At 41.3% G+C, this 24,459-nt stretch overlaps 1 protein-coding gene across 1 annotated transcript in view; it reads left to right on the top strand.

Moving 5' to 3' along the window:
* The window catches only part of RAPGEF4 (Rap guanine nucleotide exchange factor 4), a 198,720-nt gene that overhangs the window by 99,235 nt on the left and 75,026 nt on the right, over positions 1 to 24,459 (top strand). The window contains exons 5-13 of the mRNA XM_044303173.1: positions 1,369 to 1,475; positions 9,385 to 9,506; positions 14,597 to 14,780; positions 16,235 to 16,319; positions 16,426 to 16,486; positions 17,954 to 18,030; positions 21,038 to 21,184; positions 22,609 to 22,724; positions 23,357 to 23,442. Of these exons, the coding sequence (XP_044159108.1) occupies positions 1,369 to 1,475; positions 9,385 to 9,506; positions 14,597 to 14,780; positions 16,235 to 16,319; positions 16,426 to 16,486; positions 17,954 to 18,030; positions 21,038 to 21,184; positions 22,609 to 22,724; positions 23,357 to 23,442 (985 nt within the window). The remainder of the gene's footprint in view (positions 1 to 1,368; positions 1,476 to 9,384; positions 9,507 to 14,596; positions 14,781 to 16,234; positions 16,320 to 16,425; positions 16,487 to 17,953; positions 18,031 to 21,037; positions 21,185 to 22,608; positions 22,725 to 23,356; positions 23,443 to 24,459) is intronic.

The following is a 24,459-nucleotide window of genomic DNA, read 5'->3' as shown; positions in this document are numbered from 1 at the left end:
TCTGCTGAGCTGCTGTATATAAGCCTTTCATATGTGATATGTGAGTCTGCTGAGCTGCTGTATCTAATCCTATCATATGTGATACTGTCAGCTGAGCTGCTGTATCTAATCCCATCATATGTAATACTGTCTGCTGAGTTGCTATATCTAAGCCTATCATGTGTGAGAATAGCTTCTGTATCCAAACCTTTCATATGTGATAGTCTGCTGAGCTGCTGTATATAAGCCTTTCATATGTGATATGTGAGTCTGCTGAGCTGCTGTATCTAATCCTATCATATGTGATACTGTCTGCTGAGGTGCTGTATCTAAGCCTTTCATAAGTGATAGTCTGCTGAGCTGCTGTATCTAATCCTATCATATGTGATACTGTCAGCTGAGCTACTGTATCTAATCCTATCATGTGTGATACTGTCCGCTGAGCAGGAAACAGATACAGTTTTGGGCAGACCTGGAAACATCCCTGGCAATAGCTATTCCTGGCTGTCTGTCCTGGCAGCACAGCCAGCCAGGGGATCGCCATTCCCAGCGGCAGTCCTTTTAACTACCAGCATGGGCCCCTGCGCCGCCACAGCACATGACGACACAATGTCACTGTCACAGTGTCACATGTACAGCGCAGTCCTCAGGGGCCTGAGAGCGGTTGCTATATTAGTAAGTTGTTTCTTCGTCTCGTCTGGTGGCTTGTATCATGGTGTAAGGAAGGGGAGTGTATTGCATGCCTCCCATCTTTGATTAGGGCCCCCCGGACATAAGTTTGCTTAGGGCATTAGAAATGCCAAATCCGCCCCTGTCTCTATAATATATATATATATATATATATATATATTCTGCATAAACAGTGAAGTAGCTGTGCAGACACTTACTTTTCCTGACCAAACACTGACTGTGTGAAAGCTGCCTTATTGTAAATATTGCTGCCTACTGAGCTAACACCTCCCGGTAATTCCTGCTTGTTCAGGTGGTTTGTATTGTGGGCTGTGTACTGTAGAAGCTCAGAGGCTAATACAGGGGTGTCTGCCATGTAAGACCAATACAAGATGCGTAAAATGTTTGGAAAGTTACAGAACTTTTTATGCAGATGTAGCACAAAACATTACATTTGATCATTTTATCCTAGATCACCTCCTTTCAACACCCTGATTTCCATACAACCCAATCCTCCTTGCCTTGCTTAGTATTGGTGGACCAGTTGTCATTCTGTGCAGATATCTACCGTAAACATTTGTGAAAATGCACAATATCTGTGACTGTAGATAGTTGAGGAGCATTTCTGAATGTCTTTCCCCCAGTAGGGGATAGGTTTAGTATTTTTATTACTTTTCGTTTAACTTATTTTTATTTATTTCTGTACAAAAAATTTTTAAGGTTCCTTCTGAGCGGATCCTGAGGGCTGGGAAGAGTTTACGCAATGCAATCCTTTGTCGTGCACCGCACATGATCAGAGATCGCAAATACCATCTGAAAACATACAGGTGAGCAACAAGTGGGTTTGGAGTGTAACGTAGCACAAATGGAATGATAAAAGGTATAAAAGTCTGAAAATGACTGTATGAATAATTACTGTTTGTAAGTGGACAAAATGATCGCTTCAGTGCGATAGAAATAATGTAATCTAAGGCTACACGCACACATTGTATATTTGTATGCATTAAATGTGCATGAAATCTGCACTAAAACCACATTTAAAAAAAAACTGCACATAAATCTGCATTATGGTTTTGGTACTTTTTTGTGCCTTTTTATGGAATTTTTGTTGCAGATTTTCTGTTTGTTAACAAACCCATTGAACTTTATGAGGAAAACCACTATACATAAGGTGCGAAATCGCACAAACAGTTGACATGCTGCAGATTTTAAAATCCGCATGGCAGGTCAATTTCCACACATAAAAAATTTGCAGTGTGTACATAAGTTTTGGCAAATGTCATTCAGTTTGCTGAATTTGACACGAAAATCAGCATGCAAAAAACACACGTAATCCGTACTGTGTGCAGTTATCCTTAGAGTACATTCACACATCTGTAGTGTATTGCCGATCTGCAAATTGCGGATCCGCAATACACCCGGCCGGCTCCCCCCATAGAACTGCCTATTCTTGTCCACAATTGCGGACAAGAATAGGACATGTTCTATTTTTTGCAGAGCCGCGGACCGGAAGTTCAGTGCCGCGGCATGAAAATGCGGATGCGGACAGCACACTATGTGCTGTCCGCATCTTTTCTGTCCCCATAGTGAATGAATGGGTCTGCACCCGTTCCGCAATTTTGCGGACCCATTTGCGGACGTGTGAATGGAGCCTTACTTTTATTGTTTATCTACGCTTATCTTTTAAAGAGTCTCTGTACTTTCACACAACTTTACATAAATTAATAGTACATTTTGCTAATTGCTTTTCACTTTGAAAAATGCTTTAAATCCGTCTGGAGACGAACCATCTCCTCAGGATGATCATATTACACATGTCAATACAAGTCCATGGGGAGGAGGAGGGGAGGAGTGAGCAGGAGCACAGTGAGATAGAGAAGACAGGCACAGACAAAGAGATACTGCACAGCTACATAGGAAGGTTATAGCCCAGCACAAGTGCTTCATTCACAACCATACAGGTCAGTACTTTATTGTAATGTCCTCCGTGATCCTGGGGCTGCTTCTGAGCAAGTTAGTGAAGGATAGGAAGTAGCTTCTCCTCTATTTTCTGTGTGGGCAGTGTATGGCAGTTAGTCTCCACCCATCATGTCTGGGAGAACTGCAAAGTAGACATTAATTATGCACTAAGGTAAACTGCTAAAATAAAATATGCCAGATTCAAGTGATTTAATGTCCAGAAATACTGTTATTCCTCATGTACACATGCTGTACTATTAAATAGTGCTGAGTTTATTGAAATGTTAGGTATGCTTCAAGACTTAGTGTTTTAATTAACTATAATGGGGATAGTCTATGTGTAAACACCATAAGGCGCAAGCTCAAGCCTTCCTAGCATCCCCACTTGCCCCACCGGATGTTTTCATCGGCGCACGAGGAGAAGCAGCAGCGGCTGTGCGGGGACCAGGATGGGTGTGGGGTAAGTATATTCCCTGTGAGGGCCCCGGCATATGGGGGGAGGGGGGCCAGTTTATAGTATTGGATAACCCCTTTGATTGGCAATAAACCATTAAAGTACAGCAGGTGTATCATATAGACAGCGCTGTAATTACAAATAAAACCTGCATGAGAGATCACAGTGCAGACTAAAGAAGCTATATGAAGTAGAATAGCCAAATGAATTATAGGCTCCTATATCCAGATATATATTTTAAAAAGTGTCTTTAAGCACTAAGGTGTATACCTCTGACATATTGGGTATTAATAACAAAAAAAGACAGGACACAAGGCTGTTAAAGGGAACCTGTCACCGGGATTTGATGTATAGAGCTGAGGACATGGGTTGCTAGATCGCCGCTAGCACATCCGCAATACCCAGTCCCCATAGCTCTGTGTGCTGTTATTGTGGAAAAAAAAAACTATTTGATCCAAATGCAAATTACCCTGAGATGAGTCCTGTACGTGAGATGAGTCCAGCGTGAAGGAGCGCAGCACCGCCCCGCATCCTCAGAATCTCCTCCTTGCTCCCCGACGTCAGACCGCCAGACAAGCCTAATGCCTTTCATAGGTGTCGGGGCTTGCCTACTACGGAAGCCTGTGAGATCCAGCCCAGTCTCACAGGCAGTCTGTCAGCATAAAAGCTGACAGCCAATGCATTACAATACAGGTTGTATTGTAATGCATTGCAGAAGGGATCAGACCCCAGAAGTTGAGAGCCCACAGTGGGACAAAAATATAACATTTGTAAAAAAAAAAAAAAAAAAAGGGGTTTTCATAATAAAAATTAAAGTTCCAAGTAAAAAACAAAATGGTAAAAAAAAAGATAGAAAAAAAAAAAGAAAACCAGACATATTGGGGGGTCCGTAATGACCGGCTCTACAAAAATATTACATGATCCAGTCCCTCACCTGAACGCCCTAGAAAAATAAAATCTGTGCTAAAACAATAATTTTTTTGTCACCTTACATCACAAAAAGTGCAACACCAAGCGATCAAAAAGGCATATGCCCCCTAAAATAGTACCAATCAAACTGTCACCTCATCCCGCAAAAAATTAACCATAACAATCGGGCAAAAAACAAAAACTATGGCTCTCAGAATATGGAAACACTAAAACATGACTTTTTTTTGTTTCAAAAATGCTTTTATTGTGTTAAAAGGAAAAAAAAAAAAAAAAAAGTAGACATATTAGGTATCGCCGTGTCAATAACAACCAGCTCTATAAAAATATCACATGACCTAACCCCTCAGGTGAACACCTTTAAAAAAAAAAAAAGGTGTCAAAAAAGCAATTTTTTTGTCATCTTACATCACAAAAAGTGTAATACCATGCGATCAAAAAGTCATACGCACCCCAACATATTACTAATCAAACAGTCATCTCAACACGCAAAAAATGAGACCCTACTCAAGACAATTGCCCAAAAAATAAAAAAAAATATGGCTCTCAGAATATAGACACTAAAACATGATTTTTTTCGTTTCAAAAATGCTTTTATTGTGTAAAACTTAAATAAATAAAAATAAAGCTTACACATTAGGTATTGCCGCGTCCATAACAACCTGCTCTATAAAATAGCACATGATCTAACCTGTCAGATGAACATTGTAAATAACAAAAAATAAAAACGGTGCCGAAATAGCTATTTTTTTGGTTACCTTGCCTCACAAAAAGTGTAATATAGAGCAACCAAAAAACCCTAAAATACTACTACAAAACTGCCATCCTATCCCGTAGTTTCCAAAATGGGCTCACTGTTTTGGAGTTTCTACTGTAGGGGTCTTCAAATTTGACATGGCAAGTTAAAATTATCCCAGTGAAATCTGCCCTCCAAAAACCACATGGCGCTCCTTTCCTTTTGCGCCCTGCCGTGTGCCCGTACAGCAGTTTCCAATCACATATGGGGTTTTTCTGTGAACTACAGAATCAAGGTAATAAATATTGAGTTTTGTTTTGCTGTTAACCCTTGCTTTGTTACTGGAAAATATTAGATTAAAATGGAAAACCTGCCAAAAAAGTGAAATTCTGAAATTTCATCTACATTTTCCTTTAATTTTTGTGGAACACCTAAAGCGTTAAGAAAGTTTGTAAAATCAGTTTTGAATGCCTTGAGGGGTGTAGTTTCCAAAATGGGGTAATTTTTGGGTGGTTTCTATTATGTAAGCCTCAGAAAGTGACTTCAGACCTGAACTGGTACTTCTAAGCCTTCTAACGTCCCCAAAAAATAAAATGGCATTCACAAAATGATCCAAACATGAAGTAGACATATGGGAAATATAATTAACTATTTTAGGAGTTATCACTATCTGTTTTAAAATCAGATCAGAGAAATTGAAATTTGGAAAGTTGCAAATTTTTCCAATTTTATATATATATTTTTTTTTTTTATAAAAATGAAAAATATTGACTGAAATTTACCACTATCTTGAAGTACAATGTGTCACGAGAAAACAATCTCAGAATGGCTTGGATAAATAAAAGCGTTCCAAAGTTATTACCACATAAATTGACACATGTCAAATTTCCAAAAAATGGCCTGGTCCTTATAGGGAACCTGTCATCAACTTTGTGCTGCTCATGCTAACGGCAGCATTGAAGTAGAGACAGGCGAGTTGATTTCAGCGGTCTGTCATTTATAAGTTAAAAGTAAGTGGTTGCTGAGAACCAACATCACAATTATTGCAGACTGGGCCTGGAATAGAGTCCCGGCCACCTGAAAAGAGTCCTGGTTATTCATGACTTCCTGCTCTCCTGCCCACCTGCTGATGGCTGACCGTCTTCTACCTAGTTTTCTCCCTTTCTCTCTAGGAGAGAACTGCTAATCATCAGCAGATGGGCGGGAGAGCAGGAGATTATGAATAACCAGGACTCTTCTCAGGTAGATTTGACTCTTTTCAATGCCTGGGCTGCAATGATTATGATGCTGGTTCTCGGCAACCACTTACTTTTAGCTCATGAGTGACACACCGCTGACATCAGCATTTCTGTCACTAATTTATGCCGCCCTCAGTGAGGTCAGCATAACGTTGATGACAGGTTCCCTTTGAAGTGAAAAATGGTAGGGTTCTAAAGGAGTTAGGCTACTTTCACACTAGCGTTTTTGCTGGATCCGGCAGGGTTCAGCAAAAACACTTCCGTTATTGATAATACAACCATCTGCATCCGTTATTAACGGTTCTGGTTGTATTATCTTTAACATTGCCAAGACAGATCCGTCATGAACTCCACTGTCAATGGGGGACGGATCAGTTTTCTATTGTGTCAGATTGTGTAGGTCATGACTGATCCGTCTTGCTCCGCATCCCAGGACGGAAAGCAAACTGCAGCATACTGCGGTTTGCTCTCCGGTATGAGAACGGAACGGAATTGACAATGAATAGGGACAAAACAAAAGCGTTTTATTTTTCCCGGTATTGAGACCCTTTGACGAATCTCAATACCGGAGAATTTTAACGCTAGTGTGAAAGTAGCCTTAAACTATTAGACCATTGTGTTTGGATATTACAATATCAAGGGAAAAAACGTCCTGTTAAGTAAACAAAAGGCGCACAACAAAAAGGACATTTAAACCTTGATGCAAAAATACGTGATAATAAATACCAATTCATAGAAAGTGCCAGGAGGGTAACCACATGAAAGATGGCAGCCCTCCAAAGATCTTACAGCATCTTGTGAAAGCCCTTAGTTATTTCCAGCATGGAATAGCATTCTGTTTCAGTTATTCGAGGGATAAGTTCTACCTCGCTGGCCCTAGGAAACATTTGCCGAAAAAGTAATCATTTGTACTTGTGCCCTCTCCGAACTAGCGTTGACATAAAATATTGAAATATGCTTCCCCCCCTGCCAGCTCTCATTTGTCTTCATGGTTGCTTAAACAACGCTTCCTGGCAGCTGTGCTATTTTACTCAATCTTAAATGATCAGAAATTTGCCCTGGCTTTAAACCCACTGCTCACTTGCGAGTGTATACATGCATGCTGTAGGCTCTTATTATAAGATGTTTGGAGACATCTCAATTGGTCCATATTCATACACATCAGTATTGAGGTTTCTTTTATTACAGATCAAGTAAAAATTAAAAAAAAGTGCATATAAAATGACATAATAAAGTCATAATGAATCAGAATTTCAAAAGTTTAACGTTAACACATTGAGGGAAATTTTCTGATCAAAATGCATCAGAATTCTTGCACAGTTTCTGAGGAGCCTTCCAGTCCAGATCGGCGGGAAGCAGTTAAGTAGTAGACGATGGCAGCTACTGGCTTTCCGTTAATAGGTAATATTCTTAGAAAATCCCTTTAAACATATGTGCAGATTGTGGATTTTGGAAAATATTCCACGCCAAAATCCACATGGAATGCATTTTTGTCAATGTGAAATCCGTGGCGTATTTTTTAGACATTGGGGATCATTTATTATACTGAAATACTCCTATATTAGGCGTATTTCAGGCACAGATGGCACAACTATCTACGACTTCTCCTCACTCACGCCACGTCTAAAATTGTGGGCCCGTCTCTTTTACCATTTTCTACTAATGGTCTAGGAAGCTGTCTCACATTTAGAACTGGCGCTGGATGCGCCGAAGTTATGGAGAGGCCGGTGCCTCTTCATACCGTCGGTGGATTATCCACCAGTTATGGGGCTTTATTAAGACCGGCAATAAATGTGCCCTGTTGATTTTTCCTTGTGTGGATTTTTTAAAAATGATGACCCTTTTTGCCATGGTTTCTTGTGATCTAGACCACAGTGGATACTGACGCCAACCCCAGCACTGTCCTTGATCACTAGTTATACCAGCATTAACCCCTTTACTACGCTAGACCACCAAGTTTACTGGCATTCACCTCTTTACTGCCCTAATTCACAAGGGATCCTGACACTAACACCAGGCATACAGACTGTAATCCCTTCATTGCCCTAGACTGCCAAGGATGCAGACATTATCCCCTTCACTACCTTATACCACCAAGGAAGCGGGCAATAATCTTCAATACGCAAGACTTGGGTACTATCTGGCCGGTTAGGTCTGTTTGGGGCACTTTGTGTTAATATAAGCACATTCGTGTTAGCACGTTTATATATTGCATGGTGTCCTTTTACCTGAATAGACGCCATGTAGTACCACATTTCTCCTGGCTGCTTACTCCCAAGATAACAGCTGATTGCTAGTTATTTCGGCTTTTGGACTTGTGGCAAGTAACAGATGTCTAGTGAGTCTTCATTTTGAGAAGGGGCTGTCCAGAAGAACATGAATACAAATATTGGCTTATTTCAAGACTCAAGTAACTTTAAGAAAAGGTTTCATCTAGTGTCCTAACATAACCAAGATCCTAACTGGATTATGATGTTACTCAGTTGTATTGAATTCTGCTAAGACTCAATCAAAGATCTCATTAGAGTAAAGTATCATGTCCTGCTCAGTATCCTATGCTGAGGCCTCCATTCTGTATTAGTCTTACTCCCTCGTTATTTGGTGTCCCACATGACTATTTGGAATAATAAAAAATTGTACTGGGATTTCATCACAACACTAAGTAACTTTGCCTCTCCCACCGTTAATAAAACTCAAGTCTAACCATCCTGAAATGAAGTTCTCCTTAGAGCTTTCAGAAGGTACTGAATCTCTTGGTGGGGTCCAGAGGAATCTTTAGGCAATGCCTCCTGGGAGAACAAAGTATGCAGATTAGCTTTCTTCCAGAAGTGGCATTGTCTGAGTTACCATTAGACAGCTGCCCACGGGCTTCTTATACAGTCAACCAAAACCCTACTGTTACTGAGAAGCAAGAACTTTGAAACGGTGTTGTGTATGGATCGGTGGCTTGGTTTGACTGAGAACCCAAGTTATGTTTTAAAGTTTTGAAATTGACTTACAGGGTAGCCTCCTATGGGAGAGATTTTTTTCTGAGATGAACTAATTAGCATGTTCTTCTTTTATTATTGGAATATGAAACACAATAAATAATATTTAAAAAAATCAATCATATGAACTTTATATAACTAGGTAAGTCTATGTCCCCATCTGTGTCAGAGGCTCTGTGCAGATTCCATCAAAAATACGTCATGTCTTCTAATGGAAGCCTGACAAATACCATTATAGTCCATTGGGTCAGTCGGGCGCTGTTTGTCACTGTTATTTGACAGCTGTGACGCTTCCATTATTTTAGTTGTAATGGAGCAGAGCAATAGAAACTGAAGCGCTGGTATGAACCCAGCCTAAGACAATGCATTGTTATACTGTATTGTTGTATTTCTATATTATATTTATTATGTTAATATTTTGGATGTCTCCTACAGGCAGTGCTGTGTAGGAACTGAGCTGGTGGACTGGCTTATGCAGCAAAGCTCATGCGTTCACTCCCGGACACAAGCAGTCGGCATGTGGCAGGTCGTACTGGAGGAGGGAGTCCTTAACCACGGTAAAGATGAGCTAACAAAGTATTATGCATCGATTAGATAATTAACACACTTTTTGCCTAGTCATTTTATGTAGCTCATAAACTGAGACAGCACTAGGTTCCTGGATGTGCTGCTTCTTTAGAAATTCTTCTACCCCATGGTTCATTTCTTTTTCTGATGTTGTATAAAGAGATAATAATACAAGGTCATAATAAAATTGCAAAAAAAATAAAAATAACACATCTAGTAATGATCTTTAGTGACATCATGTTTTGTGATCCAAGGCTGCACTGTGAACTTTGCAAGCCTGAGTTCAAATCTCCTAGTCTATCATGCTTGTTCAGTGTCTGCACAGAGCACTCTGGGAGTTATTCTCTAGGCTATAAAACATAATAAATGTAAAAGCAATACACAGTAATAAGCAAGTAATGGTAAGCAAAGTTGACGTGGTAAGCTCCTTTGTGTGATTAGATTGGATAGAGTTCCCGTCACAAAGAATTTGATCCAAAGGGTGGAAGCCAGCGTATAGCCACCAGTGTGCTTAAAACGGGATTACCATCTAAAGCTATGACGCGTCACCTGGACCGCCACCGATTCTGTAAACAATAGGCCGCAGTCATCTGTGCAGCTGCCGAACCTGTTGCTCTTTAGTACACATCTTGTTAAAAACCAGGATCAGTCACACAAGGAAAACCAGACCTGGCAGACCCTTTTGGCTTTTCAAATTTTGCAAAAGTTCTGCTGAAATGTCCACATGCAGGCGTATTTGTCCGTCAAAGGCGATGGAATCTGCGATTGAGGCTCTTAGCAGAGGCTGTGACCCATATGTGAACATATATGTACTAGTTTTAAACGTCTGACATGTCAAAATGAAAATGTAAGAGGTATTTCCCTTTCACTTGCAAACTGCTAAATTAGAGCGTTATTTTTTAATATCCCCTTGTATTATTTATCACGATACACAGTAAGCCTCTTAAGCATCTAAGCTTAGCCTTCTATGTATTGCAGCATACAATGCGCTTCTGTCTCAGGGCTCGCTTTTCATCATTTTACTAAATGTGGCAGAACTGGGCCTCATTACTGCAATGAGCCCTATGGTAGCACTCAAAGCTCCTCTTTTCTAATCAGTTAGACTCTTGTCACCTCCTGGCTGAGCTTTTAATGAATCCTTGTGGTTACTATTGCTGATGCTCTCATCATCTGCTGCATCCGTTGCACATTTTGGGGTCTACGTGTAAATGCTATTTAGCCTACGTTATCTCATCCTTGTGAAATCTGGCAATCATGGCGTTAAAAGGTGAAAACATTAGGCTAAAAACATGTAGGCTTGGAGTGAACAGCAGATTGTTAGTAAAGCCCTTCAGCGGTGGAGATTTATTAGATTTAGCTTTTAACCATTTTATTTACTGATCGTGCAGTTTAGAGGGAACATTGCTCACAACGCTTCAGTGCTTCAGCATTTATACGGCTACACTTTGCCCTCTGCTGGTTATACTACAGATATACCGGATGGCGTACTATTGGACTGTAAAAGTACAAAAAATAGGAAAACCTTAAATAAAAAGAATTTATGGTACAACCTCAAAATGTGTAGATTGTTTTCAAGTAATGTATAAATTAGAAGATTGCATGAAACCCGTAAATCAGCTGATCTTGATCCACACTTTTTTTTATTTGTAGCAGCAGTAAAATCCACGCCATGCTGTGGGTAAATGATTACAAGCTTTAGGTTGTGGAATTATCTTCTCTGATAACCAAAGGATCGAGAATTCAAATATATCATGCTTGATCTTTCTTTTTGTTGGCATCATCTTTCGAAGGATAGATAGGAGGTCCCCATACATGTCAGATAGTCATCCAGTTCTGGGGGCTTTTAGGCTATAGAGGGACCTCTATGAGGAATTGTACAACTGCTAACTTCAAAACTTAAAGGGGTTGTCTGTTTTTTTTTTTTTAGATCTAATCACTGTGCCCCCTCAGCCAGCTGGATCTGTGAATAAATGCATACGTACCTGCTCCTTGTGTTCAGACCTTTTGGCTCCTCGCTGTTTTTGCTGCACTTCCAGTCCCTGTCTGACCTTTCTCTTGTGGCATATAAGAACAACTTTAAAGGGGTTGTCCAGGATTTTTTTTTGTTATTTTTTATTTGCACCCTAGCCTGGAATATTTGTGGAGAAATCCATACTCGCCTTCTTCCCGTCACTCCATTCCGGCATCCGGTCTCTCTTCATTGGCCTTCTAGCCCTTGTCTGTCAACTTCCACATGGACAGGATCACGTTCATCGCTGCAACCACTAACTGGCCTCAACGATAATGTGTGCCAAGCAGCCCATCACTGCTGAGTCGCCAATGAGGGCAGTCATTGAGTGCAGTGGTGCATGTGACCCTATCCATGCAGGAAGTTGGCAGCGAGCGGGTATGTATGCTGGGGGGACAACCCCTTTAAATAAAATTTCTGGGATTTATAAATAAACTTAAAAGTAGCGGTGGGACGAATCCAACTTTTTTCAAATCCGAATCCAAAAAGGTTCTCGAATATATCGAATCACGAATCCTGTACATAATTGTGTGAACGGTGTAAGAAACAAAGTCAGACCGCGTCAGTTTGTCTGAACCTCCGCCTCCACCCCCCAGTCATGGTCGCACCCTCTATGACCACGATCGTTACGCCCCTGCTCCTATCACTACAGAAATACAGGGTAATACAGCACCACATACCTCTTACATCCAGTGACGTCTCCTTTGATGTAGATGTTCTCTTTACTCATCTTCTCCTTTCAGACCTTCAGACCAGACCACCATTTTTCAGCCATTTTTCGTCTCTGCAGTTTAGCAAAAAAAAAATAAAAAAAATATTAGTTTACTACTTTTCCATCATCCTCACATCTTCTGGACAAATCATCCTACTACCCCCAATACTGTGCCGCTGTGCTCCCCAATACTACACTGCAGAAACAGATAATACCCCTGATAATACTAGTACCACACAGAGCCCCCCATCTAAAATACCCCTTCTTTGTGGCCTCAGTAGATGCCCCCAATAATGTGCCAATAAGAAGTGGCCCCACAGTGCCACCCAATAATGTGCAGTAAGTGTCCCCATAGATGCCCCCCTAATCATGTGCCAGTATCAAGTGCCTCTCTCCTCCCCCCCATGTGCCAGTATCAAGTGCGGAGTGCCTCTCTCCTCCACCCCATGTGCCGGTATCATAGTGCCATCTCCCCCCCAATGTGCCAGTATCATAGTGCCATCTCCCCCCTAATGTGCCAGTATCATAGTACCATCTCCCCCCATAATGTGCCAGTATCATAGTGCTATCTCCCCCCATAATGTGCCAGTATCATACTGCTATCTCCCCCCATAATGTGCCAGTATCATAGTGCCATCTCCCCCCCAATGTGCCAGTATCATATTGTCATCTCCCCCCCCCCAATGTGCCAGTATCATAGTGCCAACTCCCCCCAATGCACCAGTATCATTGTGCCATCTCCCCCCGTAATGTGCCAGTATTATAGTGTCACCTCCCCCAATAATGTGCCAGTATCATAGTGCCATCTCCCCCCATAATGTGCCAGTATCATAGTGCCATCTCTCCTCCAATGTGCCAGTATTAGTGCCACCCCCCATGTGCCAGTATCATAGTGCCATCTCCCCCCCAATGTGCGAGTATTATAGTGCCATCTCCCCCCATAATGTGCCAGTATTATAGTGCCATCTCCCCCCCATAATGTATCATCGTGTCTCTCACCTCTGCCCCTCGCCAATGTACAAGTAACAGATTAAAAAAAAAAAACACTTACCTCCGCTACGATGCAGGCCTCTTCTGGCCTGTGTCCCGCACTGTACGGCTCAGGGTGCGCGATGACGTCATCGCGCCGCCTGCACCGGCCTCTGATAGTCTGCGGGCTTTGTGCCGGCAGCCTATCAGAGGAACAGGTAAAGTAAACGCCTCTCCCCCCCCCTGCCGCAGCAGCGAAGCGCTAATCTTCTGCTGTGCCCTGCCGCCGCCTCCACCAGTCTGGGCCCCACCGGGATTCGTTGGATTCGTATCCGGTAAATTACGTTGGGATTCGAGTCCACGAATCCAGCAAGATTAGAGGGATTCGTGGATTCGACGAATCCCCCGTCCCATCTCTACTTAAAAGTGAAAATCTACCCCTGAACACATTTTTTTCAAATTCAAAATTAGTCTAAAATTCTGTACTGATGTTTTCTTATAATATATGTTTGCAATAGTCTGAGCTCCATTTTTCTGAAACTGCGCTCCAATTCCCCTGTATATACTGTACATTGGATACAGTGATTTATACATTTCGGTCTGTCTGAAGCTGCCATCGAGGGGAAAGGAAAGGGGCACGGAATATTGTAATTATGGAGTTCTATGTATAAACGATAGGTAGCACACTCCTAAGCTTCCTGTAGTGGTGGCTTCAGACAGAATTTCTGCATTTCATTTTTTTAATGACCAACTTTGAAGATCTGTATCTTAAAAACAGATTTCTGACTACTATAAACTTATACGGTAATTAAGAAATTGAGGCTGTGCCTAAAAGCAGTATGATGCTAAAGGTTGGCCATTCAGTATAATATGGAAAACAAATTGTCATATAATCCTCAGCAATTTCAGGTTCTTACCAGCAATACTGTGATATACGAATAGTGTTAAGATTCAAATGATCACAGCACTCATCTATCACTGGTTTTTACAGTGTGCACGTCTGGGTTGGTCCCCAACTCCACCTCGGGAACTACTTCGTCTTTATATATACAAATAGACAGCACTCCAAAGTTGAAGGTGAAGTAATTAATGATTTTATTCAGCCGGACATAATTTCAGGCAACGTTTCGGACTATATATAGCCCTTCATCAGGCCCGGTGTGAGGAGCATAAGCGTGGAAGCGTTGCCTGAAAATATGTCCGGCTGAATAAAATCATTAATTACTTCACCTTCTACTTTGGAGTGCTGTCTGTTTGTATATATAAAGATGATATGCGAATATTAGCTACTAGCCATGGCATGGCATCACCATGTTGGGTCAAATAAGTATAGTAAGAAGACTATCTACTATTACTTATTGTTTTAATTTTATTAATCTATGTCCCCACAGTTGACCAGGAATACTACTTCCAAGATAAATACCTGTTTTATCGGTTTCTTGATGATGAACATGAAGATTTGCCTATGCCGACAGATGAGGAGAAAAGGGAAAGTGAGGAAGACCTCCAGGATACCCTTCTTCTATTGTCCCAAACAGGACCTGATGCACACATGAGAATGATTCTCAGAAAACCGTAAATTTCTCATTTCGTTGTTTCTTCTCATCTTGGTTTACTAGTCTATGTTGCTTTTGTTGTTCGATGTAAGGTATAGATAAGTACACGGCATGGATAATATCTAGAACCCATTGTACAGAATGTAGTATGCTCATAGAGTGTATTTCTTTAGAAAATGATTAATGAAGAAATGTGTATTTTAGCCACATATTTTAGGCTTCATTGTTGGGTGAAGGCAAAACCATTGAGACTTTTCCTGTAAAACCTACTCCTAATATATAGGCTTGTAGTAGCTGGTTTCCCCTTACAACTTAAGGAAAGTCGTGATTCTGTTTCTACTGGGTAGGTAGCTGCCCGTGCAGTCTTCTACTAGAACAGTTAGGCGTTAAAGGGAACCTGTCACCGGGATTTTGTGTATAGAGCTGAGGACATGGGCTGCTAGATGGCCGCTAGCACATCCTCAATACCCAGTCCCCATAGCTCTGTGTGCTTTTATTGTGTAAAAAAAAACTATTTGATACATATGCAAATTTACCTTAGATGAGTCCTGTCCCTGAGATTAGTCCAGTTGAGTCCTGTTGTTTTCTGGTCTTCCCAGTTGCTGGACCTTCTATGACCTTGTCGGCAAGTATTTTTGGGCACAGTATTTTGTATTAATTTTTGAATACTTGATCACCAGAGCTGATGAGGGCGATTTGGGTGCCAGGGATATGAGCAGGTGGTCTCAGGGGAAGCGAGACAACACAATTCAGAACTCCACGGAGGTCCTATAGGCAAACAAACAGGCAAAAAGAAGTGTAATAGGATAAACTGGAGGTCAGCTTAGAACAGCATAAGACAGGTAGTAAGAATGCCTGGACAGTGAAAAGTGAGAAAGAAGAGGACAGAGTTCAGGAAAAATGGAGGGATGGAAGGGTAGTGTACAGGGCTCCACTTTGGCACCATGGAATAGCTAGAATTTTATGGAAATAAGGGTAGTAATACATTTTTTGCAATTCCTTCCTGTGAATAGCACATTTAAGGTTAATTTATTGTTCCTTGACCGTAGAATTGTAATTTTTAGAATATAAATGACATGAGACAGATTTACTAATCAAAATGTCAAATTGAGCTGTAAATTTGGCACAAATGCCGTATGCCACAGTCATTACGTGTTTTAGATGCTTCTTGTACCTCGCTCGACAAGGGGTTTGGCTTAGTGAGTAGAGACGCATACAATGTGTGCCAAAATTGCCTTAAAATGTTGGCACACAATAAGCCAACTCAACATGTGATGTAAAGTTAGACAAAAGTGTCTAACAATGCACCAAATGTATCACCAATCATCAGCCACTGCTATAAATTTGGCGCACCTTTAGAATTCCTTGTCTTAGGTTACGCTGTCTAAATATTAGATACGATTCGTAAATCTACCCCCAAGATGTGTTGTGTGTTCTTCTACAGCTTGTGTATTTTTTGTTTCTTATTATCAGGCCTGGCCAGCGGACGGCAGATGACCTAGAAATTATTTTTGAAGAACTTATTCACATTAAAGCCTTATCTCATCTCTCCACAACGGTTGGTCACCTTCGTTTTGACTTTAGAGTTCCCTTCCTTTAGTTATGGGTGGTCTGTTCTGTGGCAGTGCTTGAAAGATTTATTACCCTTGTGTTCTTTCTTGAAGGTTAAACGGGAGCTGGCAGGATTTTTAATCTTCGAATCTCACCCAAAGGCGGGAACAGTGTGTAAGTAGAACTCTACCAACATGTGTTAAAATGCTCCGGCCTGTAATATGCTACAGTCTTATGATTAAAAGAGACCAAATTACACCAAAAATAACTAAAAAACATTATTTATGTTGTTACTGACCTATGATAGAAATATTCATTTAGTATCTAAGCCTATTATTATTATTAGGTATTTTAACATGATGTAATACACAAAATGTAACGAAAAAGACCATATCTATTTACCCTAGTGTCAACAAGTCTCCGCTGCCTAGGAAAAGCAAGAATTATCGAACATAATACCAAGTGATATAACAAGCTGTAACTTAAAATGGTATTCTGATAACTTCCAGTTACTTCCTATCCACTGATCACCAATCCACAGAATAGGGGATAACTAACCGATTGCCTATCCACAGGATAGAGGATAACTAAGGCTACTTTCACTTCTGCGTTGTGCTGTCCGGTTTTGAGATCAACAGGGACAATGGGGACAAAACTGAACAAACCATAACGGAGTGCACCACAATGCATTCCGTTATGGTTTGTTGCGTTCTCAAGCCGGAGACAAAACCGCTACAAGCAGAGTTTTTGTGTGCGGGTGGGAAACGGAAGAAGCCAAAAACCACGTAAGTCAATGGTGACACACACACAAAAAAAAAAACACAGATCCGGTGCCCATTGACTTACAATGGTTTTAGTGCCAGATCCGGTTTCTTCATTTTCAATATAATACAACCGGATCAGTTCAGAACAGATGCAGACGATTTTATTTTTATAACAGAAGCGTTTTGCTGTGGTTTTGAGATCCCATGCTGGATCTCAAAACCGGACAGCAAAAGCTCAGATGTGAAAGTAGCCTAACTGATCGTCTATCCACAGGATAGAGAATAACTAACAGATTGCCTATCCACTGGATAGGGGATAGATAAATAATCGGTGGCGGTCAAACCGAAGGAAAGCCCACAGATCCTGAGAACAGGAGTCCTATACTCCTGTCCTGATAAAATGGCCGGTGGAGCATGTGCCGTGCCACTCTATTCATTCTCTGTGTGACTGCCGAGATAGCGGGCTGTACTTGCCTATTTCTGGTAGTCCTATAAAGTACTTGATCAGATCCCTTTGATCAGTTAGTTATCCACTAGATAAGGGATAACGTAAAGTTACCGGAATAACCCTGTAACGAGAGTACAAGAAGCGTTCTTCAGTAAGAAGTATGTGGCAAAAGAAACACCTGACAATCAGCTTATTGCCAGGGTTGAAGCTGTGGGTGGCCAGAGAAGGGAACATGCAGTGTTACATGGTACCCATTCAATTGAATAGGTTACCACATAAGACTTAATAGAGTGAGAGTCACTCTATGCAGCTGCAGCATTCACTGACTAATAGGGTCCCTAATGGAGGTCCTCCCTTTATTACATATACACCAGTAGGACATATGGAAATGCAAAACATCCAAGTAATTGATGTGGTTTCTATTTGCAGTGTTTAATCAAGGAGAAGAGGGGACGTCCTGGTACATCATCTTAAAAGGATCTGTAAATGTGGTCATCTATGGGAAGGTATTAAGCTTTCTGGCATATTATTCACTCATAGTACAGATATGACAAATGTGATGTCATGTAAGATAGAAATGTGCCTGTGAGATATTAGTAATGTCAGATTGAGGCCTGCACTGATGGGGAATGTAAGTATCAATGTCCATTAATACTCTGATCTATTATAATACTGTAAAATGATGACAGAGAAAGATGGGGAGCATCAATGTGCAAAAGGGTCTCCTTTATTCCTATAACATTATGCAACTGTGGAATTGTACCCATGTCCAGGCTGTATTAATGGTGGTCTAGTGAGGGATCTTCCATATTTAAGAGCAAAAAAATATATTTTTAGTAGATCACAAGTTTTAGTTTTAGTGCTAAACTCACAGGATAAGGCTGCATTCACACAACCGTATAAATAGATCCGCATCCGTTCCACAATTTTGTCCGCATCCGTTGTTCCGTTCAGTGGCCTTGCAAAAAAGATAGAGCATGTCCTATTTTTGTCCGCAATAGCGGACAAGTTTAGGCATTCTCTATATAGCGCTGGCCATGTGCATTCCGCAAATTGCGGAACGCACATGTCCGGTATCCGTGTCTTGCGGATCCGCAATTTGCGGACCGCAAGACACTTACGGTCGTGTGAATGCACCCTAAGAAAAATACTTAGAGGCTATTTACACGACCGTATTTTCGATTCCCCGTCCGATCCACATTATTTGTGGATCGCACACAGACCCATTTATTTCAGTGGGGGTTACAAAAAATGTGGACAGCACACTGGGTGCTACCCGCACGTCTGTTCCGTGGTTCCACAAAAAAAAAAAAAGAACATGTCCTATTCTTGTCCGCTTTGCAGACAACAATAGTCATTGTTACAATGGAGCCAGCAAAAAGTGCAGTATGCACATGGACAGCATCTGTATTTTGCGGATAGCGGTTTGCCGATTGCAAAACTGATACGGTCACGCCAATAGCCCCTAATATTAATAATGATTTATACACCAGTATCTTTCATGGAGGTGACTGCTATGGGGCCCATCCTCCTGCTTCCTGCCTATGTGGACAGTTTTCTGGCATAAAAAAGTTGCAAGTGCTGTCTCTCCTACTCCTCGCCACTTTCCTGTAAAGGGGGCATGGCGATATTGAGGAGGGGGTAGAGTCAGCGGGCCCTTCATATTTATATTCTTTTACTCCATTTTTCTGACACAAAGTAAGACATTTTCATAAAGTAGGCAAATCCTCCATCAGTGCAAGGGATATAATAGACGTATAATAGCGTAAAGCGCTGCTCTATGATGAATTCCCCCCATAGAGTTTTCCCATGACTAACACTAGGGGAAGCTCACTGCCTACAGAATTTAGAGTTTAATGATGGGAACCTGTAAGCTCTGCTAACTTGTGGAGCTTCTTTCCTCAGAACTCTGCAGTTAAGGGTCCTTTACATGGGTCGAGAATTGAACATATATTCGCTAAAAAGCTTTCATATGAACGCTTGTTAGCGATGATCTGGCGGTGTAAATTCATGGCCAATTACACGAGCGAAACACTTGTTCTTCGGGTAATTGGATCGTTTGTGCAGCACAAAAGAGATCATCTTTTCCCAGTGACAGATTGTGCCGTGTAAACACGATCTGCTGCCGGGTAACAACGAGACAATATCGGGAAGAGCGATGGCATTAGCGATCACTGCTCCCCACACTCTGGAGGAGATCGCTGCATTTAAGTGCATCAATCTCCTCCGGTCGAGATCAGCAGATTGTTGGGAAGGAACGCTTCCTTCCTGACAATCTGCTTGTACATCGTCCTGTGTCAAGGGACCTATACTCTTTGTAGAAATTTATGAATACATTAACAAGCGGATGTTACGAGTTGTGAGTGTGTCCCTACACACTCTAGCTTTGTCCACTCAGTGCAGACAGTGTCAGACTGTGTGGAACACACCCCTTTAACAAGGGGACATGAATCACTGGTATTGGTCTCCTAAAAAATTGCTGAGCACGTTTGAACAGCTGTCTTCAAAAGTCCCATAACAGTGAATAAAGAGGATGCCCATGTATGCACAGCATGCTCATTCACATCAGGACCATGTTCTTTGATATGAGTGGTTCATAGATATGTCATATATGTCTAGATGGGACAACCCCTTTTAACAGTAGCTGTATAAATCCGTATGTGATGAGCTCCCTCTAGTGGTGGCTGCAGGCAGTCAGAGTTTGATCATTTAATTCTATGACTGCGAATGGTAGCAGGGGATATGTAGTTCTGTATGTGAAAAGTAACTCATATTAATTATACACACACACAAAGTTTTTCTATGCTGTGATTTCTGTGTAAGTCCCTGTTACGGACCGATATTTAATCAGTACATTAAATGTTAAAGCCAATAATCGCATTCTTTTAGGTAATGTGTTACCCATTGAAAAAAAATAAAAAATTTAAATAAATTTTGGTAATGTCCTTTTCTTCTATTGATAAAATATAAAAAATGGATAATAATTCCATATTTCCTAGCATTAGCATGCAGATGGAGCTAATATGAAAAAGTGGTCAAGTCGAGTAACCTGTAAAGCAGTTGCTTTAAATTTGGCCTGACCCCTCTCCTTGCTGCTGACCTCATGGATCCCTTACCCGCTGTGCAGCGGTAAGGTATACTGGTGACAGTGATGTGGTTTTCTATATTTATACAGTAGTCAACTTGTATACAATGTGTGCACAGCACAATGTGAAACTGTTAGTGGAGAGCAAAGGCTCTTTGCCTCCTCCACCCCATATGTATAGAGTCTACAAGTTTCCAAACGCTTCTCATTGGCAACTGCAGGGTCCTGTCAGTAGTAGCCACAGGGTCCTTTCAGCAGTGGCTGCAGGACCTTGTCAGGGGTCCTGCAGGTCTGTCTCAGCTGCTGCCACAGGATTTCCTACAACTCCTCTTTCTACTGCAGTTACCTTCCCCGGCCATAGAGTACATGCGCAGTTAAAATGAGTAACTATACTGATGTTCATGGTTACTTCTTATCCTCTATCCCAGGGTGTGGTTTGTACCCTGCACGAAGGAGACGACTTTGGAAAGTTGGCCTTAGTAAACGATGCTCCCCGAGCAGCTTCAATTGTCCTGCGAGAAGACAACTGCCACTTCCTAAGGGTGGACAAAGAAGATTTCAACAGAATTCTGCGTGTAAGTTTTAATATTCGTAGTGTAGCAATATGGCAGTACAGTGATATAGTAGTAGATTATTGGTAAGTAATACAACCTTTGGCCAGAGTCCTCCCATTTACTCCATCGCAGCAGATCCACCTCAGTGAGTGGCTAGTCCTTCTGCAGGTGGCCAGCTGTACACAATTAGTAGCTGTTGAGTGAACGTTTGCTCGTCCCACAACTGTTCCTTACAACACACAGACACTTGCACACTTGATTTGACTGAGTGTCTGTGTTATGAATGAGAAAAGGGTCATAAGCTGCTAAAAAGACCACTTTGGTGGTAGCTTATCTCCCTTGAGAACATAGGATTGGGCATGTCGAAATTGAACAAGCACAATCCCTTTTTCTCCGCATCATACTGTAGGTCGAATAAACATAGGTAGAACATCAAATACACATTATAGGGTCGGCCGGTCCTTCCAAAATTGTCAGGTTTGGGCAACTTTAGTCTAATGTGTAACGTCACAAATGAAAAGTATCAGACTTTGTCTTAAAGTGCCCTAAAAGTGTACACTGAAGAATGTGCTGTGCAGAGCTTTTAGCAGATTAGAGTGAGCACAGGCCGGAGTTCTGCATAGCACAATGCTGTTCCTGCCTGTGCACGCTCCATTAAAGCCTGGCAATGCCCATCGGAGGCTTTAGCAGAGCGGAGGTGGCACAGGCGGGAGCAGCGATGTTTGCTGCTGCCTGTACATCGTCCATTGCGGCTCCAGTGTCAGTGGTGCACGAGTGTACGGATTCCAAAACTGTGTTAGGCACTTGAACTTCAGGTACCTATTTTGTAAGTAAAATTGGAAAAACTTAATTATATTACAAACATTTATTTTATGGCATTTAGAATTTTTAATAACCTCCTTCAAAAGGTTAAGTACAATTTAAAGAAGACCAGAGGCGATATGAATATGTAAACAGGCCCTCCATGGATTTTGCAGTGTAGGCTACAAGAGCAGCATCCACTCTCTGGCGGTTACCTTACTGGTGTATTTTAGTCCAAGACAAGAAAAAATTATCTGTTTGATCATTATAGGAAGTGGAATTGAAGAAAGGCTTCACAATAAAGTAGAACCCTTCCTCCCGTGTTGATAGCGTACTAAAAAATACATGTATGCATTTGAACACCGGAAGAGGATGGATATTTTTAAAATGCATTCGGTTGCACTTTTTCTAAAAGTTTGGTACAACTCTGGGCTGGTGCAGATGAACTGGGTATTTAGGAAATGCTAAGAGATCTGGTTTGGAAGCAAAGAGAGTATACAGTATAAGGAGAACAGTCACAGGCTATGTATCAAAACTTGTACTTGGCACTTGCACCGCACAAGTCTGAAGATTACAATGGACACCTGTTTAAAGACACCCATGTTATAGTCATATCTAACTCTTTATTTTTTTATTTTTTTTAGGATGTTGAAGCAAATACAGTGAGGCTGAAGGAACATGACCAGGATGTCTTGGTGTTGGAGAAGATTCCATCTGGCCAACAAGCGTCGGCTCAAGTAAACACCCAGTCACCATACAAGTACGTATTATACTGCCATATAGATATGGTGTACTTTATGGGAGTCTGCCATCAGCACAGCCTCATTATAGTATAATAGGTGATTTTGAGCTCCATTATGGCTGCCACTTTCTAAATCTATTATAGGCCGCTCTTTATAACATGAAGAGGCCATCATACCATGGGCTTCTTCTGACAGGCCACTGTGTTATCACAATTGTTCCTACTCGTAAACGAATACAGTGGGTTCACCATGAATGAGCCTACACCCAATTTCTCACTGAGACTGATGGCTTGAAATGAGAGGATCTGCTAACCCATTAGCAGAATACAGGCTGATCTGTATAGTAGCTTGTATTATGTCTATGGTCCATTCAGTTCTTTGTTATAACATACACATTTTCCAATGACGAAATGGATATGACATAAATGTCTGGAATATTGGGGGGGTCCCACTTCTGGTACCTCTGCCTACTGGAAAATTGTGATTTAATTCCTGTAAAAACAAAACAAAAAAAAATACACTTTTTTCATCACTAGCAAAGAACTTATTCAGTGCCTCAAAGCACGGCTCTGTCTGGCAATAAATGCTAATAATTGTATAGGACCTATAAATACATCCTTGCATGGAGAATGTTCTTTGTATTTTCTAGGTACACTGTGATGTCCGGGAATCCGGAGAAAATTTTGGAACACTTCTTAGAAACGATGCGACTGGAGCCTAGCAATGAATCAATAGGTAAAAATATGAACTTTTAAAGGGGCACAAAAAAGGATGGTTCTTAAAGGGTTTTTATAGGTTTAGAAGAACATGGCTGCTTTCCTCCAGAAACAACATGTCCATTGGTTTTGTGTTGTATTGCAAGCCAACTCCGTTGCAGTGAATAAGGCTGAGCTGGAAAACAGCCTGGGCACTGATAAAATAATAAAAACACTTACCTGCCCTGTACACTGCTGCAGCCAGTCACTGGCCTCAGCAGTCATGTGATGTACAATGCTGAGTGCAGTGATTGGCTGCAGCAGTGTATAGAATGTCACCGCTGCAGCCAGAACAATACTTGACTAGCTGCAGCCCAAGAGAGAACAGAGCAGTGGTGCTGTATTAGAGGGGCCAGGGAAGGTAAGTGTTGGTGCCTTTATTATTATCAGGGCCCAGTCTATTTCCATAATGTAAAAAAAAATGAAATTTCTTAGTGTACCCATTTTTTCTAGTTGGCTTCATATTTCATAAATCTGTTTGTGAGTCTGACTTTCTTTTAGTTTGTTTTCTTCCATGACTTCCATGAGCATCTTTCAGCAGGATCGACCCTATTAAACCAGTCATACTACCTGGCAGAGCTGATTCCGCTGAATTAAACTGTACTGTGAAAAAAAATTGTGGCATTCCTGAGAAAAAAAAGACATTTACTCTTTATGCAAATTAGGGCTTCAGTGCACTGGATGGTGGGGCCTAGCCTCTCAGTGCACCTGGGTTCCTCAGCTTTCCAGTGCTGGCCGCACGCCTTGGTGCACTAAAATCCTCATTTGCATAAAGAATAAAAGTCTTTGTTTTCTTGGGAAGCCGCAATCGGTTTTCACAAAACAGGTATAATTTTAATCAGCATTATCAAGCCCACCAAGCAGTATGCCTGGTTCAAAGGGGTTGATCCTGCTGACATATGCTCTTTAAGTTGAACCCTTCACTTTAACTGGAAAAGTGAATTGCTCTTTTCAATATAAGTGTGTGCAAAAAAAAGTTGCTCGTTGTGATGCCCTA

The sequence above is a fragment of the Bufo gargarizans genome, chromosome 8, assembly GCF_014858855.1.
Source record: "Bufo gargarizans isolate SCDJY-AF-19 chromosome 8, ASM1485885v1, whole genome shotgun sequence".
Taxonomy (NCBI): domain Eukaryota; kingdom Metazoa; phylum Chordata; class Amphibia; order Anura; family Bufonidae; genus Bufo; species Bufo gargarizans.
Note: the sequence above shows the minus strand (reverse complement) of the source record. Positions and strands in the feature narration are given on the sequence as shown.